The 17,458-nt window shown below is 35.7% G+C and overlaps 1 protein-coding gene across 6 annotated transcripts in view; it reads right to left on the reverse strand.

Annotated features, from left to right (window-relative positions):
- Positions 1 to 17,458, reverse strand: part of KHDRBS2 (KH RNA binding domain containing, signal transduction associated 2) — a 564,075-nt gene that overhangs the window by 364,017 nt on the left and 182,600 nt on the right. For all 6 annotated transcript variants that reach the window (XR_015554171.1, XR_015554170.1, XR_015554169.1 and 3 more), the window contains exon 3: positions 9,748 to 9,864. Coding sequence is in view for 3 of the 6 variants with exons in the window: in XM_087438765.1 (XP_087294891.1) it covers positions 9,748 to 9,864 (117 nt within the window). In the remaining 3 variants the exon portion in view is untranslated. The remainder of the gene's footprint in view (positions 1 to 9,747; positions 9,865 to 17,458) is intronic.

Below are 17,458 nucleotides of genomic sequence, written 5' to 3' on the forward strand. Positions count from 1 at the left end.
CTGTGACTAGCTTAAGGGCTGGTGACAAGCAGTACCGGACAATTGGGGACACAGTTCACAGAGAATGCCTTGTGAATGGCATCTTCTGGAAGTGTACAATACACTGTGCTGGCTGCAAAAAGTCAAGTGGTGCAATCAGTTGTGTTCATAGCAAAATAGGTAAAATTTCATTTGTGTCCTGGGCATTTCATCTTCCTCAGTCTTTCTGACTTCACTCTTGGTGAACCAACAAATACAGAAAGCAAAAGTGAACTCAGTAATGTTGCTATTTGTTAGACTGAAGAGCTGGTGACTTCTTTGATTTTCTCTGGGCTCCGTGTAGCGTAATTAACTATAGCCAGAAAACAGAGCTCACCACTTTTTAACAAGGGTTCCAAGAGCTCAAACAAATTTTCAAGTATTCGTGACAACTCTACTCAGCTAAGAAAGGATTCAGATATATATATATGATGAAACTAATATTCAACTTTTGAATGACTTGTGAAGTTAAAAAACTAATAAGGAGAAAACAGAATACTGAGTCAAATAAACATCACTGCAACTAATGAAATCCAGACTCTAAATTAGTGCCAATAGTGCACTTGAATCAAGTGCAGGATTTTTCTCTTGAGCATTCCCACTCCAGGCCCTTATCCTCTTAACTGTATCCCCAAATTCCCCAAGCTGTGCTGGAACAAGGTGTGCAAGTTTCTCTTCAGAGAACATGGCTTATATTGAGGCCAATTTTCAACAACTTAAACATTTAACATCATCTTTCTAAAAATATACAAATAACAACCTTTTCATCAAATCTTTCTAGAAGATTAAATATCATTATTATTTGATTTTTTAGATAACCATTCCCACTTGGTTTGACACTAAAACTACCCATAAAATTAAAAATGTATTATTTCTTACAATAAGCAAATCAAGGTTATTCAAGAAATTTTGCTTCTAACATCCAATTCTCTTGTTAGAGCAACAATTTATTCATATGGGTGTACTGGACTCATATATTCATTTGACCTATTATATAGACCCAATATATTCATTTGGTCTATTCACATGGGTCTATTGCTTTGCTTTGGTTATTCATATGAGTCTACTGGAATTTGGAATATGTGGGCAAAGCAAAGATAGGATCCAATTTAAAAAAATAAAGCAAATATTACTATTTAAAAATACATATAATGAGAGAGAGAGGCTGCTAAATATATAATCTATATGTAGCACTAAATAATATAAAATATACTAACATATAAATGTATATCACTAAATTGAATCACCTTATGATTCTACTTAGAAATTCTTCTCTAATATAGGAAACGTAAAGAAAGAAATAATGTCAACGGGTACATATATTGCAGGTAATTTTGATGGTGCATGTATTGTATAACTTGATCCCATATCTAAATTCCAACATATACAAGAAATGTAAGAAATGACTGATGAAGCAACAAACTTAGTTCATGTTCTCAGCACAAAAATGCCATATGGTCCTTTCCTTGGCTAAGACAGATCTGCAATGATCTGATTTGGTCAAAAAGAGGGACTAAGAAAGAAAACCGTCCCAGTCTTGGTCTGGGGCAGTACTTCCTGTCTGGTGCAGTCTACTTCCCCTTCTGGGATCCATCCAGCATCCCTGGTAAATGCCTGAGCACTTGCTTTGTCAGACTGTAGTAAAACTAAGAAGCCTTACAGAGAAATTAGAAGTACCTACCCAATTAACCTTGAGTCTCGTGACATTAAACCAGACATTCAAAGGTGCAAAGACCTTAAACCAGCTTCATGACTGGCTGAATACTTTTTAAGTAGAACATTCTATTTTTGGTCTCTGCTCTCTTATACAAGGCCTCTACCAAGAAAAAATCTTCGAAATGCCTTTCGTGGAAGCCTTTTCCCCTACTGGTAACTTGGAAATAAAACTTTGACGTGTGCTTCAAAAGGAGCTGCAAGTGAAAAAACAAACAATGAAAACACCAAATACACAAGCCCACACAATACCCCAGAAGTTATCAAAGTCTCTAGTAATTGCCATGAGAGAGCAGTAGAAACACAAGAATAGAACAAATCTAGTATTTGGAAAATTGCTAACAATATTGAGAATCTTTAAATTTTGGAAATAAAGTAGTAGGAATGTGTTCCAGTTATCTAGTGTTGCATAACTAACCATGTCAAACTTAGTTGCCCAAAATCACAACCATTTTATTATGATTACTATGTGCATGGATTCTGTGGGTGAGGGATTTAGAGCACAATGGGGAAAACTTGTTCTGCGGCCAGAGTCTGGGCTCAGATAGGAGACTCAAGAGCCTGTGATCACTCAAATGCCTAGAGGCTGGTATCAGTCTGGAGAGTTCTTGCATGTGTGGTGCCTGGATTGGGATCATTCAAAGGCTGGGTTCAGCTGGGACTTTCCACTGGTACTTCTACAAGGCTCTCCATATAACTTTGGCTTCCTCACAGGGAGCAGCCTCAGAGTCATCAGAATCCCTGCAAGGCAGCTTAGAGCTCCAAGAGACAGTGTCCTCACAAATGAGACAGCAGGTACACTGCCTGTTCCAGTCTACCTTCAAGAATCCTGAAGCAACACCTCCTTTGCAGTCTCTCTGCTACAAGCAAGTCACCAAAACTATCCAGATTCAAGAGGAAGAGAATTAGACCCTATTCATCTCTCTCTAAAAGAAATGCCAAAGGATCTTCAGCCATCTTTAGAACAGCCACAGAAAGTAGAATTTAAAATATTTCCAAGACCTACCTGGTCCCTTTCTATATTGGTTATATCTCATTTGAATTTTGGTTGTAGTATTTTGAGGCAGACAGTACAACTCAGGACAAAAAGAGATAGGCCTTCCTCAGTGGTAGAAAAGAAACGCACCATTATAATTCTGGCTTATAAAATGTGAAACATCTAGAAATTTCTGTCTTCATACATTGTATTTTTTTAATAGCTTGATAAAAATTTCCTGCAACACGGCATGAGAGATCCAGATTCTGTGATTCCCTCATTTCACTCCTTGTGGGAAACAAGAGTGCTGTCCTGATAATGAGTGACAAGTGACAAAAGAGAAAAACTACTATACTGGTAACATTAAAAAAAATATTTTTTGCATAAAATCCTTGGTTTATGGCTGAGACATTAGGCCTTGAAAGTGTTCAAACAGCAGGTCTTAATTACAAAAATTAAAATAAATTTTCCTAGCTGTGAATAAAATCAGACTAGAGGAAATTAATGATTTAAAATAATATATAACTTTGATTCACAATGCATCAAAACATTGCTACCTCATGCTCTGTCATTAAAGCTTATGAAGCATTGAGCCTGGATAGATTTATGGTCTTTATTTTTTTCATTGTAAAGTCAAAGCAAGCTACAGTGAACGACAAATCATTTACACATAAAAGGGTTGGAAATGCTCAAGTGAAAAATTATTTCTCACTAATACGACATATTTCACTCTTCAACTCAAACCTAACTATTTTAATTGTTTGGTCACCTAGACTTCAAATATATCATAGGTTGAAACAACCTTGCATCAGTTCACCACTGATACGCAGATTTCATTGCGTTCCCACAAAATGCATATTTCTAATGCAATGTTCCTTATCACAGGTGCTACTGTTCAGGTGGGACCTTTCAGTCTGTTACTCTAATTTCTCAGAATTTAGATCAGAGAAACAGAAAAGTAAATAACAAGTAAAATCCCATCTATCTGTAATTTATGACATGCTCCTTGTCCTTCATGAACTCAAGTGATATTTAAGCAAAGTGTTACGCTTCTTCCTTTATCTCTGGAAGTCAAGATGAGCTAGGCATTCTTTTCTGCACAGGGGAAGTTGAGAAAGAAATATTGTTGATCTACTGTGCAGTTTATTAGGGGCACAGCTAAAATTGAAATCAGAGTGTCTGCGTCTGGCTCTTGATTTTGTGGGATTACAAATTGCTTTGGTTGTTGGGGATATTAAAAAGTTGAAACAGCAGTCTATGTAACTGGTCCCAGCCTGACTGAGAGGGAGTGAGCCTGGCCTGGCCCCTTGAGGATTGGAGAGACTACTGTGCTGTCTGATGTGCTGCAGAGCCCTGAAGCCAAACGAGAGAAGGATGACTGGTGTGGGGTTCACACCCACGCTGCCCACCAGGCGGCCACATCACTTTGAAGGGTTTTAGCTGATGTTATTGTTGATGAAAATCAATCTTGCCATCAAATCAGAAAGGATTTACTGAAATACCCATCACCAAATACAGAAGACACATGATAAAAGAGAAACTGCACATGGTATTAGTACATCAAAGACAGCAAGGCCTGCCTCGAGAATTATCACACATTTTCAAATAAAACTCCACCAAACAGCACTTTACTTGTAACCTATATTCACCCGCATGTTTTAAGACCACATTCTGCAATTCCAACCAAGCTTATTAACAGAAATGTCAAAATGCCTTTCAACACAACATAATTTATTTGCAATATGACCATTTGTGGTTTCCATTTAAGGACAATGGATAAGTAGGCAAGAAATGGGCCTTCATGCTTCCTTGCTGTTTTCTTATTCTGATCTGGGTGTGCTCACCCCTTGTCTGATTCTCTCTAACCTCTCTAACCTTTCTTCTTGGAGATAACATGTTTGTTCCTCACTCTTTTCAAAGATAAGCCTGTAGAACCACTGCTTGCTCTGTTCTCCCTCAAAAATCTCTGCCATCAGCATCACTAAAAATAGCAAAACTCTATCGGAAGCATCACTAAGTTACCCCCAAAGATTATTCAGAAGCAACTGCTGGTAAATCTGGCAGCTGTGTGGTTATTTAGAACAGGTGGCCACATGGCATATGAAGGACTTAGACTTTAAAGAAACTTCTGAACTGCCAGTTAATTTCCTGAGGTATTTTGAAATACTGCAAACATATTATATATTTTACTTTCTAGATTTCTCTAAGTATACCTTTTATCATCACAATTTAAGTTAGCTTCTGTTCAAGCATTCCTGGATGGTTTTTGGTAGACTGTGAGTTCACATATTTTGGGATCTGTCCAATGTGGGAATGATTTCACCAATGTAAGGTAGGATTTTGCCACTGGTGTTACCTTGGATCACTACACTCTATTTGATTTTGGTTTTGATTTTCTTTCTTTGCTTACAGTTATTGGCGAGGTATAATGAAACAAAAAGGAATGTTTCCCTACCACTGTCAAAAACAAAATAACACAAATAAAAACATTAAACTCGGGGCCGGCCCTGTGGCTTGGTGGTTAAGTGCGCGCGCTGCAATGCTGGTGGCCTGGGTTCGGATCCCGGGTGCGCATCGAGGCACCACTTCTCCATCCATCCTGAGGCCGAGTCCCACATACAGCAACTAGAAGGATGTGCAGCTATGACATACAACCATCTACTGGGGCTTGGGGGGGGAAAAAAATAAAATAAATAAAATCTTAAAAAAAAAAAAAAAAAAACATTAAACTCATTAGAATCTTCTTACTTCACCAGACCACTAGAACTATTTTCTCTACTATGTAGTAAATTTTATAATGATCTTATAAAAAATTCATATTATTCAGGGCCGGCCCGGTGGCGCAAGCGGTTAATGCCCGCGCTCCACTGCGGCGGCCCGGGGTTCGCTGGTTCCAATCCCAGGCGTGCACCGACACACCACTTGTCAATCCATGCTCTGGCGGCGTCCCATATGAAGTGGAGGAAGATGGGCAGGGATGTTAGCCCAGGGCCAGTCTTCCTCAGCAAAAAGAATAAAAAAGAGGAGGATTGGCAGATGTTAGCTCAGGGCCGATCTTCCTCACAAAAAAAAAAGAAAAAAAATTCATATTTTTCTAAGGATTAGAAGTCTTACCAGATCTATAAAAACAAAAATAAATGAGTTTATCATTCTCTCCACCTACTAATTCAAATCATTGGTAATTTCTTAACTTCTTTTTAAAGAAAGTGTTAAACAGATCAGGATGTTTAATTAAACCTTAAGCTTTGTGAGGACTTGAATCATGTCTAATTCTTATTTTCTAAACAGCATAATACTTCATCTACAGGTAAGCATATAGCAGATGTGTCAGAAATACTTTTCATATTTTGTCTTGACTTAGACAGCTATCTAGACATCTCCTTTCAGCATGTGGTAAAGATCACGTTTAAGACATATTGTGAAGCACCTTAACAGCATCCCCAACACAGACAAACAATGTGCGTTATTTCTTAGAAAGGGGAGGCAAGCCAGTGATTGCAAACCAGGCTATTCAACAAGTTTGTCTGCACAGGCACCTGACTATGGGACTGCAGAGCAGGCTGCTGACCCAGGCTTTGCCTGCAGGTGCACAACGGGCACCTAGTAACGCTTCAGTCATTTAGTTATTTTATTATTAAACAGAATGTGAAAAACACACTTGCAGTTGTGTATTGATCTCCTTAATGCCTGCTGATATAAACTTTAAATAAACACACCTCATCTTTGTAGGCTTGAACTACCAAGACCATTCAATTGAATACAGGCTGTTTTTCATTTCTTATTTCAATGAGATTTGCTTCTGAACAAACACAAGACAAAAAGAGGAGATATCTCTACATCTTGAGACTACATGGCTCATACTGTAGTCACTGAAGCCCTGAAAGTCAGCAAAGGAATCTCTCTCAATCTTTCAATCTCTCTGTCTTACTCTTTCAATCTTTTGGTTTATTCTCTCTCTCTCTCTCTCTGTTTGTATATGTGTTTATATGTACTTCATATATAGATAAGTATATACCTATATATGTAGGTACATACATACCATTATGTATACCATATGTAGGTAATACCTTATATATGTAAGTATATAATATATATTTCATTCATATATACACACATACATATATTTATATATTTGTATGTGTGTGTGTGGACATATTTAGTTTCAATGCCTACTAGATATCCACATGGACATATTGAGTAGCTAATTAAATATATAAATTTAGAACCTAAGGAGAGATTGGGGGCTGGACACATACATTTTGGGTTCTGAAGCACATAGATGGTATGAGTTCACGAAAGGAAGAAAGAAGTCTAAAGACTCTGGAAGAGGAAGGATCCAGTCACAAGGACTGAGGGGGAGAACAACAAAGAATGGATGAGAGCAACCGATCACAAATAGCATTTTCAGCGAGTTCTGCTATAAAGGTGAGCAAAGAAATCAAATGGTAGCTGAAAGGGAATAAATATAGTTATAAACAAAGATACGGCTACAGTTGTCATAAGAGTTATAGATATAGATATGGGTATAGATAAAGATAACGGATTCTCCGGCAGAGTCATCACACTTGGCATTCTCTCTTGGTTCTGATTTTTCTATGGTTGGTTCTGTCTCATTATCTAGCTTTCTACTTGATCATTGTATCAAATTATTTCTCACACCACCATTAACCTCTTTTCTCTTCCTCTGTTTTACTTTAATCCATAACAATTATCCATGCCTGAAAGCATAAAATGTATTTATTCGCCTATTTATTGCCTGTCTCTCTCACTGGAATGTAAACTCTAAGAAGAGAAATTTTTGTCATAATCATTACTATGAACTAGAAATATGAATTACACATAGTATGTCCAATAAATACTTCTGCAATTACGCATGAATATATACCTGTGTGTCTGTACACACACGTATACACACATGTACTTCCACTGAAGAATCAGAGGAGTTTTACTTATTTGTTAGAAGAATAAAATCTTCCTTCTTGTTGAAGTCATGTTACAGAGAAGCAAAATAGCAGCTTAGTAATAAATAATATACCAAGAATTTATTTTTATTTTAATCAAGTGTTTACCAAGGTAAAGTTTTTCATATCCACGTCTGTGGTTTTATTTCAGCTGTGTGTCTTAACTTGGCAGTTAAGGTCTTATCTAGATCCTAAAAAATGCATTTTATAGTGCAATAAATTATTATCATTGTTGTTATTAAATGTTTTCATTTTCTTTCATTTTATAAAGGAACAATGAAAATACTCAAAGCATAGACAAACATGACGGAACACTGAAAAAGTAATCAATGAGAAACAGGATTTTAAGTAACAGGTAATATCAGTAAATTAAACCTAATGGAAAGTTAATAGAAGCAAATTTGTTTCCTAGTAGGTTTCAAATACTGATGCTGATACCTAAAATGCTCACAGGGAAAAAGGAATCCAATTTAAAACTTCATGAACAGGAAAAAAATGTACAAATATATGAGAATGAAAAATATACACCCATCTGCTTTAAAAGACATGGAGAGACTACACAGAGGGTTCAGGTGTGCACAGCGGACGAGGACATTTCTCTGGCCTGTGGAAGCTTACAGTTTCATGAAAGAAACAGAAAACGTCAATAAAATATGTTAAGTGATAAGAGAGTGTTTAGCTATTATAGGAGTTCAGGGGAGCCCTGCTGGGGAGATGATGCCTGGTCTGAATCTTAAAGAATGTGTAAGAGTATAAAAGCACACAATAAGAAGTTTATATTGTACGACTATGACATATCTGGAGAACACAACAAAAACAATATTAAAGAATATATGAAAGCACAGACAGATTATTATATATCAATTTCTCCTCCTATATATAGAAAATCTAAATTGGTTCGTGGCAGAGGGCAAAAGTGTATCTCACGTCTAGATATTGGTGTTACCACCTCTTAAATACTTTTATTATTTCTTCTCAATGTATTCAGAGAAACTAGAGGCAGGAGATGGGCAAGAAGGTAGTCATTTCTGAAATTATACACAGTACAGAGTAACCAGCATTCGCCCAAAATAGAAGGCTAGTAAGAAGCATCCCTTTTGCAGCTTACAGAACTGACTGTCGATCCATTCTAAAACAGCACCCATATATAGAATTATTACAATTAAGATAAGATATTTTGTGCATGATACACTCACCAGTTCAGTCACATTTCTCTCTAAAGTTTCTCCATTTAAGATGTCACATTAATAGAACTCCTAAGCAATTTTGTAAGTAATTCCCATAATCTGAAATACACGTTTGAACACTTTATTTTTCATGGTAACATATCAAATCAGACAAGAATGGTCTGGTCAAATGATGCTACCATAACATACCCACCCTTCCCAACGAATTTGAAAAGATCCTTTTTTAATAAATCTCTACAAAGGGTTGTTTTTTCCCAAAACACTGAATTCCAATACATATAAAATTGCTATGACTTTATAAAACGGGAAAATGATATAGTCAGATGTGAAATAAATAATTTCAAACATCCAAGTTGATATATTTCTTAGCTTATTGTTCTTTCAGGGTCAGGTAAGTTGTTTAATAGCACTGAAACATTTCAAAAATAAGTGGAATCCTCTTAGGTTTGCAGATAAGTATTTGAAATTGCTTCATGTAAGAGGATCAAAGGGAAATAGGGCAGAGAGATAAAATGAGAGAATGACACAATGGATGTGATTAGATGACACAGTTGAAGGAAGAAAAGGGATCCAGCCAGGGAATTAAAGAAAATGAACATGGACAGAAAGAAACATCTACAGAGGACACAGAAAAGGTGGGAAGAGTTGACAGTAATCTACACGAAGGACTAAAGAGAATAAAAAGACAGAATTACATGTTCTGGGGAAAAAAAGATTGATTATTGATATCTTTGAAAATAGAGGAGACATCAGAAAGTGTAACAGAGTGGTTCCAGAAGGTGACAATCATAGGAAATGATGGGAGAACAGTTCAGACGTGCGTGTAAATTTGGCTATCAGTGTTCCAGGTACCCTCCTGGATGTGTTAAACAACAAATTCAGAGTTCAGTACCTTCGCTTTATCTCTCATTGATCCTTTGCCCAGGATAGACATTTTAGCACCTGTTTCTTCCTGTAGCCTCTTCAAGGAGTTTCCTCTTGGTCCAAGCAATTTCCCCACAAAATTGAACTAGGAAACAAAATCAATAGAATGTCTGTTTTAAAGCTGAGAAAAGGAATAATTTATACCAAGAATAACTGATGGGTCACCGGTTTTTCAAATTTTACCACGAAGAAGAGGGTTATGCCATTCACAGCACAGACACACACACTTACACACACACACACACGATACCATTTCAGACCTCTAATCTAGGATCCATTTTAAAAAGGATGCCTCTTCCTAAAGGAATGCCAAAATGAGTAATATGTTGAACATATCATTTACTTATATAATCAAATAAATAAATCACTTATTTAAGAAAGAATTAGGGATAAGCAGTATGATTTACAAAATTTCTAAAGGCCTTTCCTCTCCAATCAGAATATTGAAATAAAAAATGATTTTAACATGTCTATGCACCTTCGAAATTACAAAAGTTAATATTCTAAGTTGATTTTTAAAATAAAATTTAATATTCATGTTTGGTAAGCATTGTCTGTGCCCATAACACTCTATTCCAAATTTCATGACTGTGAATAAAGAGATTCAATTATTCTTCAATCTTACATTCGCTATGTTAAAGAGTTATTCTTAGTATCAGCAAATAAAACACATCAACACATACAAAAAGTTTAAAACACTACAGATAGAAAATATATACCAAACAGTTTGTCTAAATGAAAAATTCTGGGGGGTATATGCAATCTATTCATTCTGAAACATGGTTAAAAACAGGTGAACTAAGAGCAGTTATCAGAGTACGTTGTCAGCTACCAAAAGGAACGTTACCAAACCAAATGACTCAGGTAATCACTCATTGATTAACTTACAAATAGAAAGGGTTTAGAATGCACCAAAAACGATGTTGGTTGCGTTAAAAATTAACTGCCTTCTAAATCAGAGTTTTTCTGTTTGTTTTAATCCATAGTCCCACAGTTAAGAAACACACCATACATAATGGTGAAAGACTAAACGCTTTTGCCCTAAATCTAGGATAAAGTCAAGGATTCTGTTCATACCATTTACTCAATATTGTACTGGAGTGTGGATTGCTGTACCTTTGGACAAGTAGATAAATGGAACAGTATAAAGTTCAGAAAGACCACACTTAGATGGCCAATTGATTTTCAACAAAAGTGCCACAGCAATAAAATTTGAAAAGTCAAGTCTTTTTAACAAATGGTGCTGGAAAAATTGGATATTCATATGCAAAAAAACAAACAAAAAAACCTTTTTATATCCTACCTCACATTTAGGAAATCTTATTTTGAGATCTATTACAGATCTAAACATAAAAGCTAAAATTATAAAGATTCTACCAAGAAAGCCTACAAAAACGCCCTTGCAAACTTAAGCTAAGAAAGGTTATTTTTAGGAAGCGAAGCAAAGAGCACTCACTAAAACTTTTGCTGATCCAAAAACCATTAAGTAATTGAACAGACAAGCCACAGACTGGGACAAAAAACTCCCCCTGCATATATCTGGAAAATGACTAGTATCTAGAATCTATAAAGAACTCCGTAAGTCAATAATTAAACACATACACGCACATCAGAACTACTAAAACAAAAAAAAGACCAAATCTTGATACGGATGTGGAACTAGTGGAGTAATCACTGTTGGCAGTTTAAAATGATACAACTACTTTGGAAAGAAGATCGGCAATCATTTATGAAGTTAAACATGGAGATTCACTAGGACCCAGCAATTCTATACATAAGTATTTAACCAAGAGAAATAAAAGCATATGTTCAGAAAATGACTTACACAAGAATGTCCGGGACATTTTCTTCGTAATCATTAAACTAAAAATAAACCAGTGCCCATCCGAGGAGAATAGATTAGCAAGTTTATACATAAATAGAAAGGAAATAGTCACTGATTGACAAAACTGCATGGATGTATCTTATAGACAATTACGTTGAGTGAAAAAAGCCAGATACAAAAGAGTATATCATATTAGAGTCCATTAATACAGAATTCTAGAGACAAAAACAATATATGGCATTAGCATTCATAAGAGTGGTTGCCTGTTGAGAACAGAAGGCTGAGGTTGGACTGGCTGGAAAATGGCATGAAGAAAACATCTGGGCTGATGGAATTGTCCTATATTTTGTTGAAAGTATAGTTATATTTTTGTCAAAACTCATCAAGCCGCACACTAAGACCTGTGTATTTCACTGTATGTAAATAGTACTTCAATTAAGAATGGGAAAAAAAAATTAGAAGGTTGAAAACTCGTACAAATATTTAAAAAACAATATCATAATGAAATGTCCTACAAAGGAAAACTAGTCCCGGGAGTTGTACAGAAGAATCTCACTAGACTTTTAAAAAATATATCATTCCAATCTATGCAGATGTTGGAGGAGGTCATTGAGAGGACCTCTCATTGCTGGTTGACCTGCAAACTGGACCGTGGCAATCAGAGGCTCCTCACCCCTCCCTAGTCCCTGGAACTTACATTCTACCCACTGTTCTGGCACTAGGAGCCACGTCAAGGATGTAGCCTTGAGAGAGTGTGGTGTTGTTGAGACCATCTGGACTGTATGTGTGACTGAACGCTGTTAAGGCGTCTATATAAACTTCTAAGATTTTGGCAGATGGGTGCAGAGATTTACTCATCTTGTGGTGCTCAGGACAAGTCTCATATGCAAGTTCCTTTACTTATTAAACCTGCCACCTACCCAGCTGGGCTGGTCTGCCTCTATCTTCAGTCTCTTTCTGCCCTCCATATTCAGGGGCCAGTTTAAAATTTCACCCAGGGAACTCCCAAGGTTGAGAACCAACAACAGACTACTCCAGAGAAAGAAATGTGGCAATATCCCCCAAATCACTTAGCAGGCTAGTATAACCTTGATAGTAAATCCAAATCAGAAAAGGAAATTTATAGACCAAATCCACACATGCAACAAAACCCACTCAACAAAACAGTCGCATCACCAAGTCCTGTTGTATATAAAGAAACATATGATGGAGTTGTGTTTATCATAGGCACACAAGTAATTTAAGATCCATAACCCCTAATTGTAATTCACCTGTTAACAATGGAGGAAAAAAGGCTAAAAATAATGTGATAAAATTATATCACATGACGTGAAAAATGAAGGAAACTTCCTTAACCCAACAGGTTTCTACTCAAAACTAATAAGAACACTGTACTTAAATAAAATAATATCAAAAACAAGGTAAAGATGCACATTCTTGATGTTCTATTCAACACTGAAAATTCAAACCACTGAATAAGATAAATAAATGTTATAAATATCAGAAACTAAGAAATATAATACCATTCATAGTTTATATGATTATATACATAAAAATCTTAAAATAATTTCAGAAAAATGATTAGAATTAGTAAAAGAGTTTAGTAAGACATTTTATACGAAATCAATATAAAATATCAATTGTGCTTTTGTGTATACCAGCAACATATAATTAGTAAATGTTTTTTTAAAAAGAAAGGCCATTTTTGACAGCAGTAAAAAAAAATAGATTTTCTAAGAATAAATTTAATTCTGTACAATCAAAACCTTTACAGAGAACATACAAAATACAGTAATAAGCCATCAAATGCACATAATAAATCGAGAGACAGATCATGCTCATGAATAGGAAGTCTCAATGTTATACTCATTATAGTATATCTCAATACAGATTTCTAGGATTTTCAATTATATCTATAGATTCAATGCAATTCTAATTACAATCACAATAGGATTTGGATCAATTTACCAACTGGTTCTAAAATTTGTATGAAAAGGTGAAAGTCCAACAATAGCCAAAACATTCAGAAGCAGAAGAATAAGTTGTGGGCTATTCTTATCACACACAAGGATCTGTTATAAAGCTGTATTAATTATGATAGTGTGAAACGTGGAGGCCTGGGGCACAGAAAACAGAGTAATGGAATCCAGGATCCAGAAACAGACTTGTGCCTATGTTAAACTGATACATGATACAGGGGGCATTACAGATCACCAAGGCAGAATAATGGTGCCCTAAAGATGTCCATGTCCTAATACCCAGGATCTGTAAATATGTTATCCTGCAAAAGGGACTTTGCAAATGTGATTAAATTACGAATCTTGAGATGAGGAGATTATCCTGGATTATCCAGATGGGCCGAATGTTCTTAGAAGTGAAAGAAGGAGCAGCAGAGTCAGAGGTTGGAGTGATGCAATCGCTGGCTTTGAAGATGGAAGGGGGCCATGACCCAAAGAATAACGGCAGCTTCTAGAGGCTGGAAAAGTCAAGGAACAGATTCTCCCCTAGAGCCTCCAGAAGGAATGCAGCCTTACCAACATCTTAATTTTAGCCCATAAGAGCAGTTTCAGACTTCTGACCTCCATAACTGTAAAATAACAAATTTGTTGTGTTTTAAGCCACTACGTTTGTGGTAACTCTTATAGCAACAAAAGGAAACTAATATACTAAGGGAAGAATGAACTACCTAATATAGAGCATAATTGGCTCTCCATAGTAAGATAAATGAAACTGCTTTCTACACCATAACAAAAAATAAAGAAATATAGATGGATTATAGACTTAGGTATGAAAGGAAGACTTTTAGAATTTCTAAGAGAAAAATATAGGGAAATAATGCCTAAGAGTTCTAACACAAGACATAAAAATACGCTAACTGTAAAATAAAAGTTTGACTAAAATTAGAAATAGCTGTTCATTATAATACACCACAAAGAAGGTGAAAACCTAAGTCACAAATTTGAAGACTATTTACCTTACATGTTATCAATAAAGCATTACTTTATAAAAACAAGCATAAATCTGTAAGGCAAAGACAAAAAAATTAATAGATAATGAATAAAATTACAAATATGTCATTGAAGAAAGAACAGAATGGCAAAATAAAAAAGTATTAAAATTTCAACCTCATTAGAATTTAAACAAAAATCAAATTAAGACCACAATGAGATATCATTTTACACACACTACGATGGTAGAAATGAAGAAGTCAGAAACCACATATTGTCCAGAATGTGGAGCCACAGAGACTCATGTATTCTGCTTGTAGGAATGTAAACAGAGACAACCATTTTGGCATTTGTCTTGTAAATCTGTAAATGCATTTAACCTATGTCTCAGCAATCCCATCCTAGGCAAATGCTCAGAGATCTCTTAGCACATGTACAAGAATATTCAAAGTCTCAATGCTCGTAAGAGCGAAAACAATCAGAGACAAACTATCAATTCAAGAACGGTGTGCTGTCAACTGACACCACACCAACACTTGTCTATGTCCCAGATACACTTCCCAGATCCCCTTCCACATATGCTTCTCTTTGTGTTGGATTTTGTCAATGACAGGAAGTTGCAGGAGATTTGGAAGGTGGACATGAATTGGAGTCATTACCCTTGGCAGGTCATGGTGGTCAGAGCTGGCTGCTTTACTGACCTCTACGTGAGCCCCCACTCCGTGGATAAGGAAGCTCCATAGACCTCTCCACAAGCTCCCAGTTCTAGGTCCTGGCAGGCTTCAGGCTCAGATCTTCACTGCTCAAGGGCAGCAACTTTCCTAAGGTCCCTAACCCCATCTCTTCCAATAGTCATGTTAGTCCTGAACTATAGATTATAACCATTATAAGAGAAGTGGATTCTATTTTCCTATCAGAACCACGACCGGTACAATTGAATAAGTAAATTGTGACATAGCCATAATGGAATATTGTGCAGCAGTGAACATAAATTACCCAGAAATATATGAAATCTCATTAACAAATGCTAGGAATAAAATTTTGAGTGAAAAACTCAAGCTCTAGACATATGACCCTGTTTTATAAAACTCAACAACAAGCAAAATTAAATAATATTTTACTTCTGAATATACACATAAGTAGTAAATCTAATCCTCAAAAAACATGTAATAATAAACACAAAATTCAAGGTCTTGGTAACCTCTGGGAATGAACAGTAGGGAATGTTATCAAACGGAAACATACAGGTGGTGTCAAAGTAATAGGTAATATTTCAGACTTCAGTTTAACTTAGGGGTTCATGAGGATTCACTTTATTTTGTTTTACATTCTCCATGAAAATTACACTATTCTTTGAACGCACTGAATATTCCATAACTTTTAAAAGCAATCAAATAGAACAATTCCAGTTGACTAAAATTTGACTGAACTGCTCTTTAGTACTCTGTTATAGACCCTTCTGCCCCTTTACTGGTAATAGTAAAACATCGAATACAAAAATACCAAAGCACTCAAAATGAGGTCTCCACTGGGAATGCTAATGACTCTAAAAGGAAGAGATGGCATTTTACGCACTCCTGGCTGAGGACAGGTTATTGACAAAATGTATACGTAGTCCCTACTCTCAGAAGTTTCTGTTCTCTGCCTTGATTATTGTGACATTTCCCAACACTTCTATTTCAACACAATAGCTTTACTTCTAACCAATGACCACCTTGAAAGCAAATTGTCTTAAAGCTGTAAGACAGACATCTTTAATTCTTTCACAAACTCTACGTTTTGAAATAGAACACAAACATCCAACAGAATGAAGATGTTGTATAATCAGAGATTTAATTTCACAAACTGATGGAAAGTATCTTTTATGAGTAACATTAATTATAAACATTATTTTAAGCAAACAGTCCTTCTTGTAAGGTGTTTTTAACATTTATAAATGTACAATCTACCATTTGTTTTTGGTAACAGGTATTTATTTACCAAAGTTTAAGTCTGCTTATGTGATTTTACCTCTTCCCTAATATCTGGAGTTTTTGGAACCAACACTGAGGAATGGCTCAGAGGACGTTTTTTGTCCAATTATTATTTGAATAAGTAAAACGCCCCAACATCAGTGAATAAGTAGACCATGAGGCTCAAGAGCATGATTCTGGAGCCAGATTGCATGGGTTTGTAAATTCACTAGCTGTATAATTTTGGCTATACTACTTAACTTCCCCTAAGCTTCATTTTTCTTATCTGTAAAATGGAAATGATAGAGATAATAATACATGCAAAATAAATGCTCAATAAATGTGAGTTGTTATTATTACATGATTATTATTGATTCAGTAGATTGTAGTAGTACCCGACATGTATAGTGAAGTTTGATGTTGGTAACCCTTATTTTATTTTTATATTGTTAATATTTGTATATTTATTATATATTATCATCATCATTATTATTATTGGCTACTATTACTTGCTAAAATTAACATTTTTTGAAGGCTCACCATGTGTCAGGCACTGTGCTAAGTTCTCTATATGGATGATCTCACAGCAAGTGTGTGTGTGGTGGTGAGAAGAACTGTTACCAAGCCCCTTCTCCCAAGGCTGCCTCCACTGTAAAGGATGGTGCTTCCATCCGAATGCCCACAAAGAACACTTCCAGACTTTCTTTCTCCTCCTTCCTCACTCTGCAAGAGGAATTTTTTCATGAAGAATCAGATACCATTTCTGTTTGAGATTGTGAAACATCATACATAATCATGAAGCTGGTTACATATTTTTGATGTCGTGGTTAGTTTTTGGAAATTTATTTTAAAATAAATTCTGAAAATAGCCAACAAAAAGTTGTTCTAACAGGACATTTTTTCCTCTGTTTGCATCCTATATTCAGTGCCACTACGAACAGAGCCAATTGACAT

Source organism: Ceratotherium simum, chromosome 13, assembly GCF_057802395.1.
Source record: "Ceratotherium simum simum isolate JZ-2026a chromosome 13, ASM5780239v1, whole genome shotgun sequence".
NCBI lineage: Eukaryota > Metazoa > Chordata > Mammalia > Perissodactyla > Rhinocerotidae > Ceratotherium > Ceratotherium simum.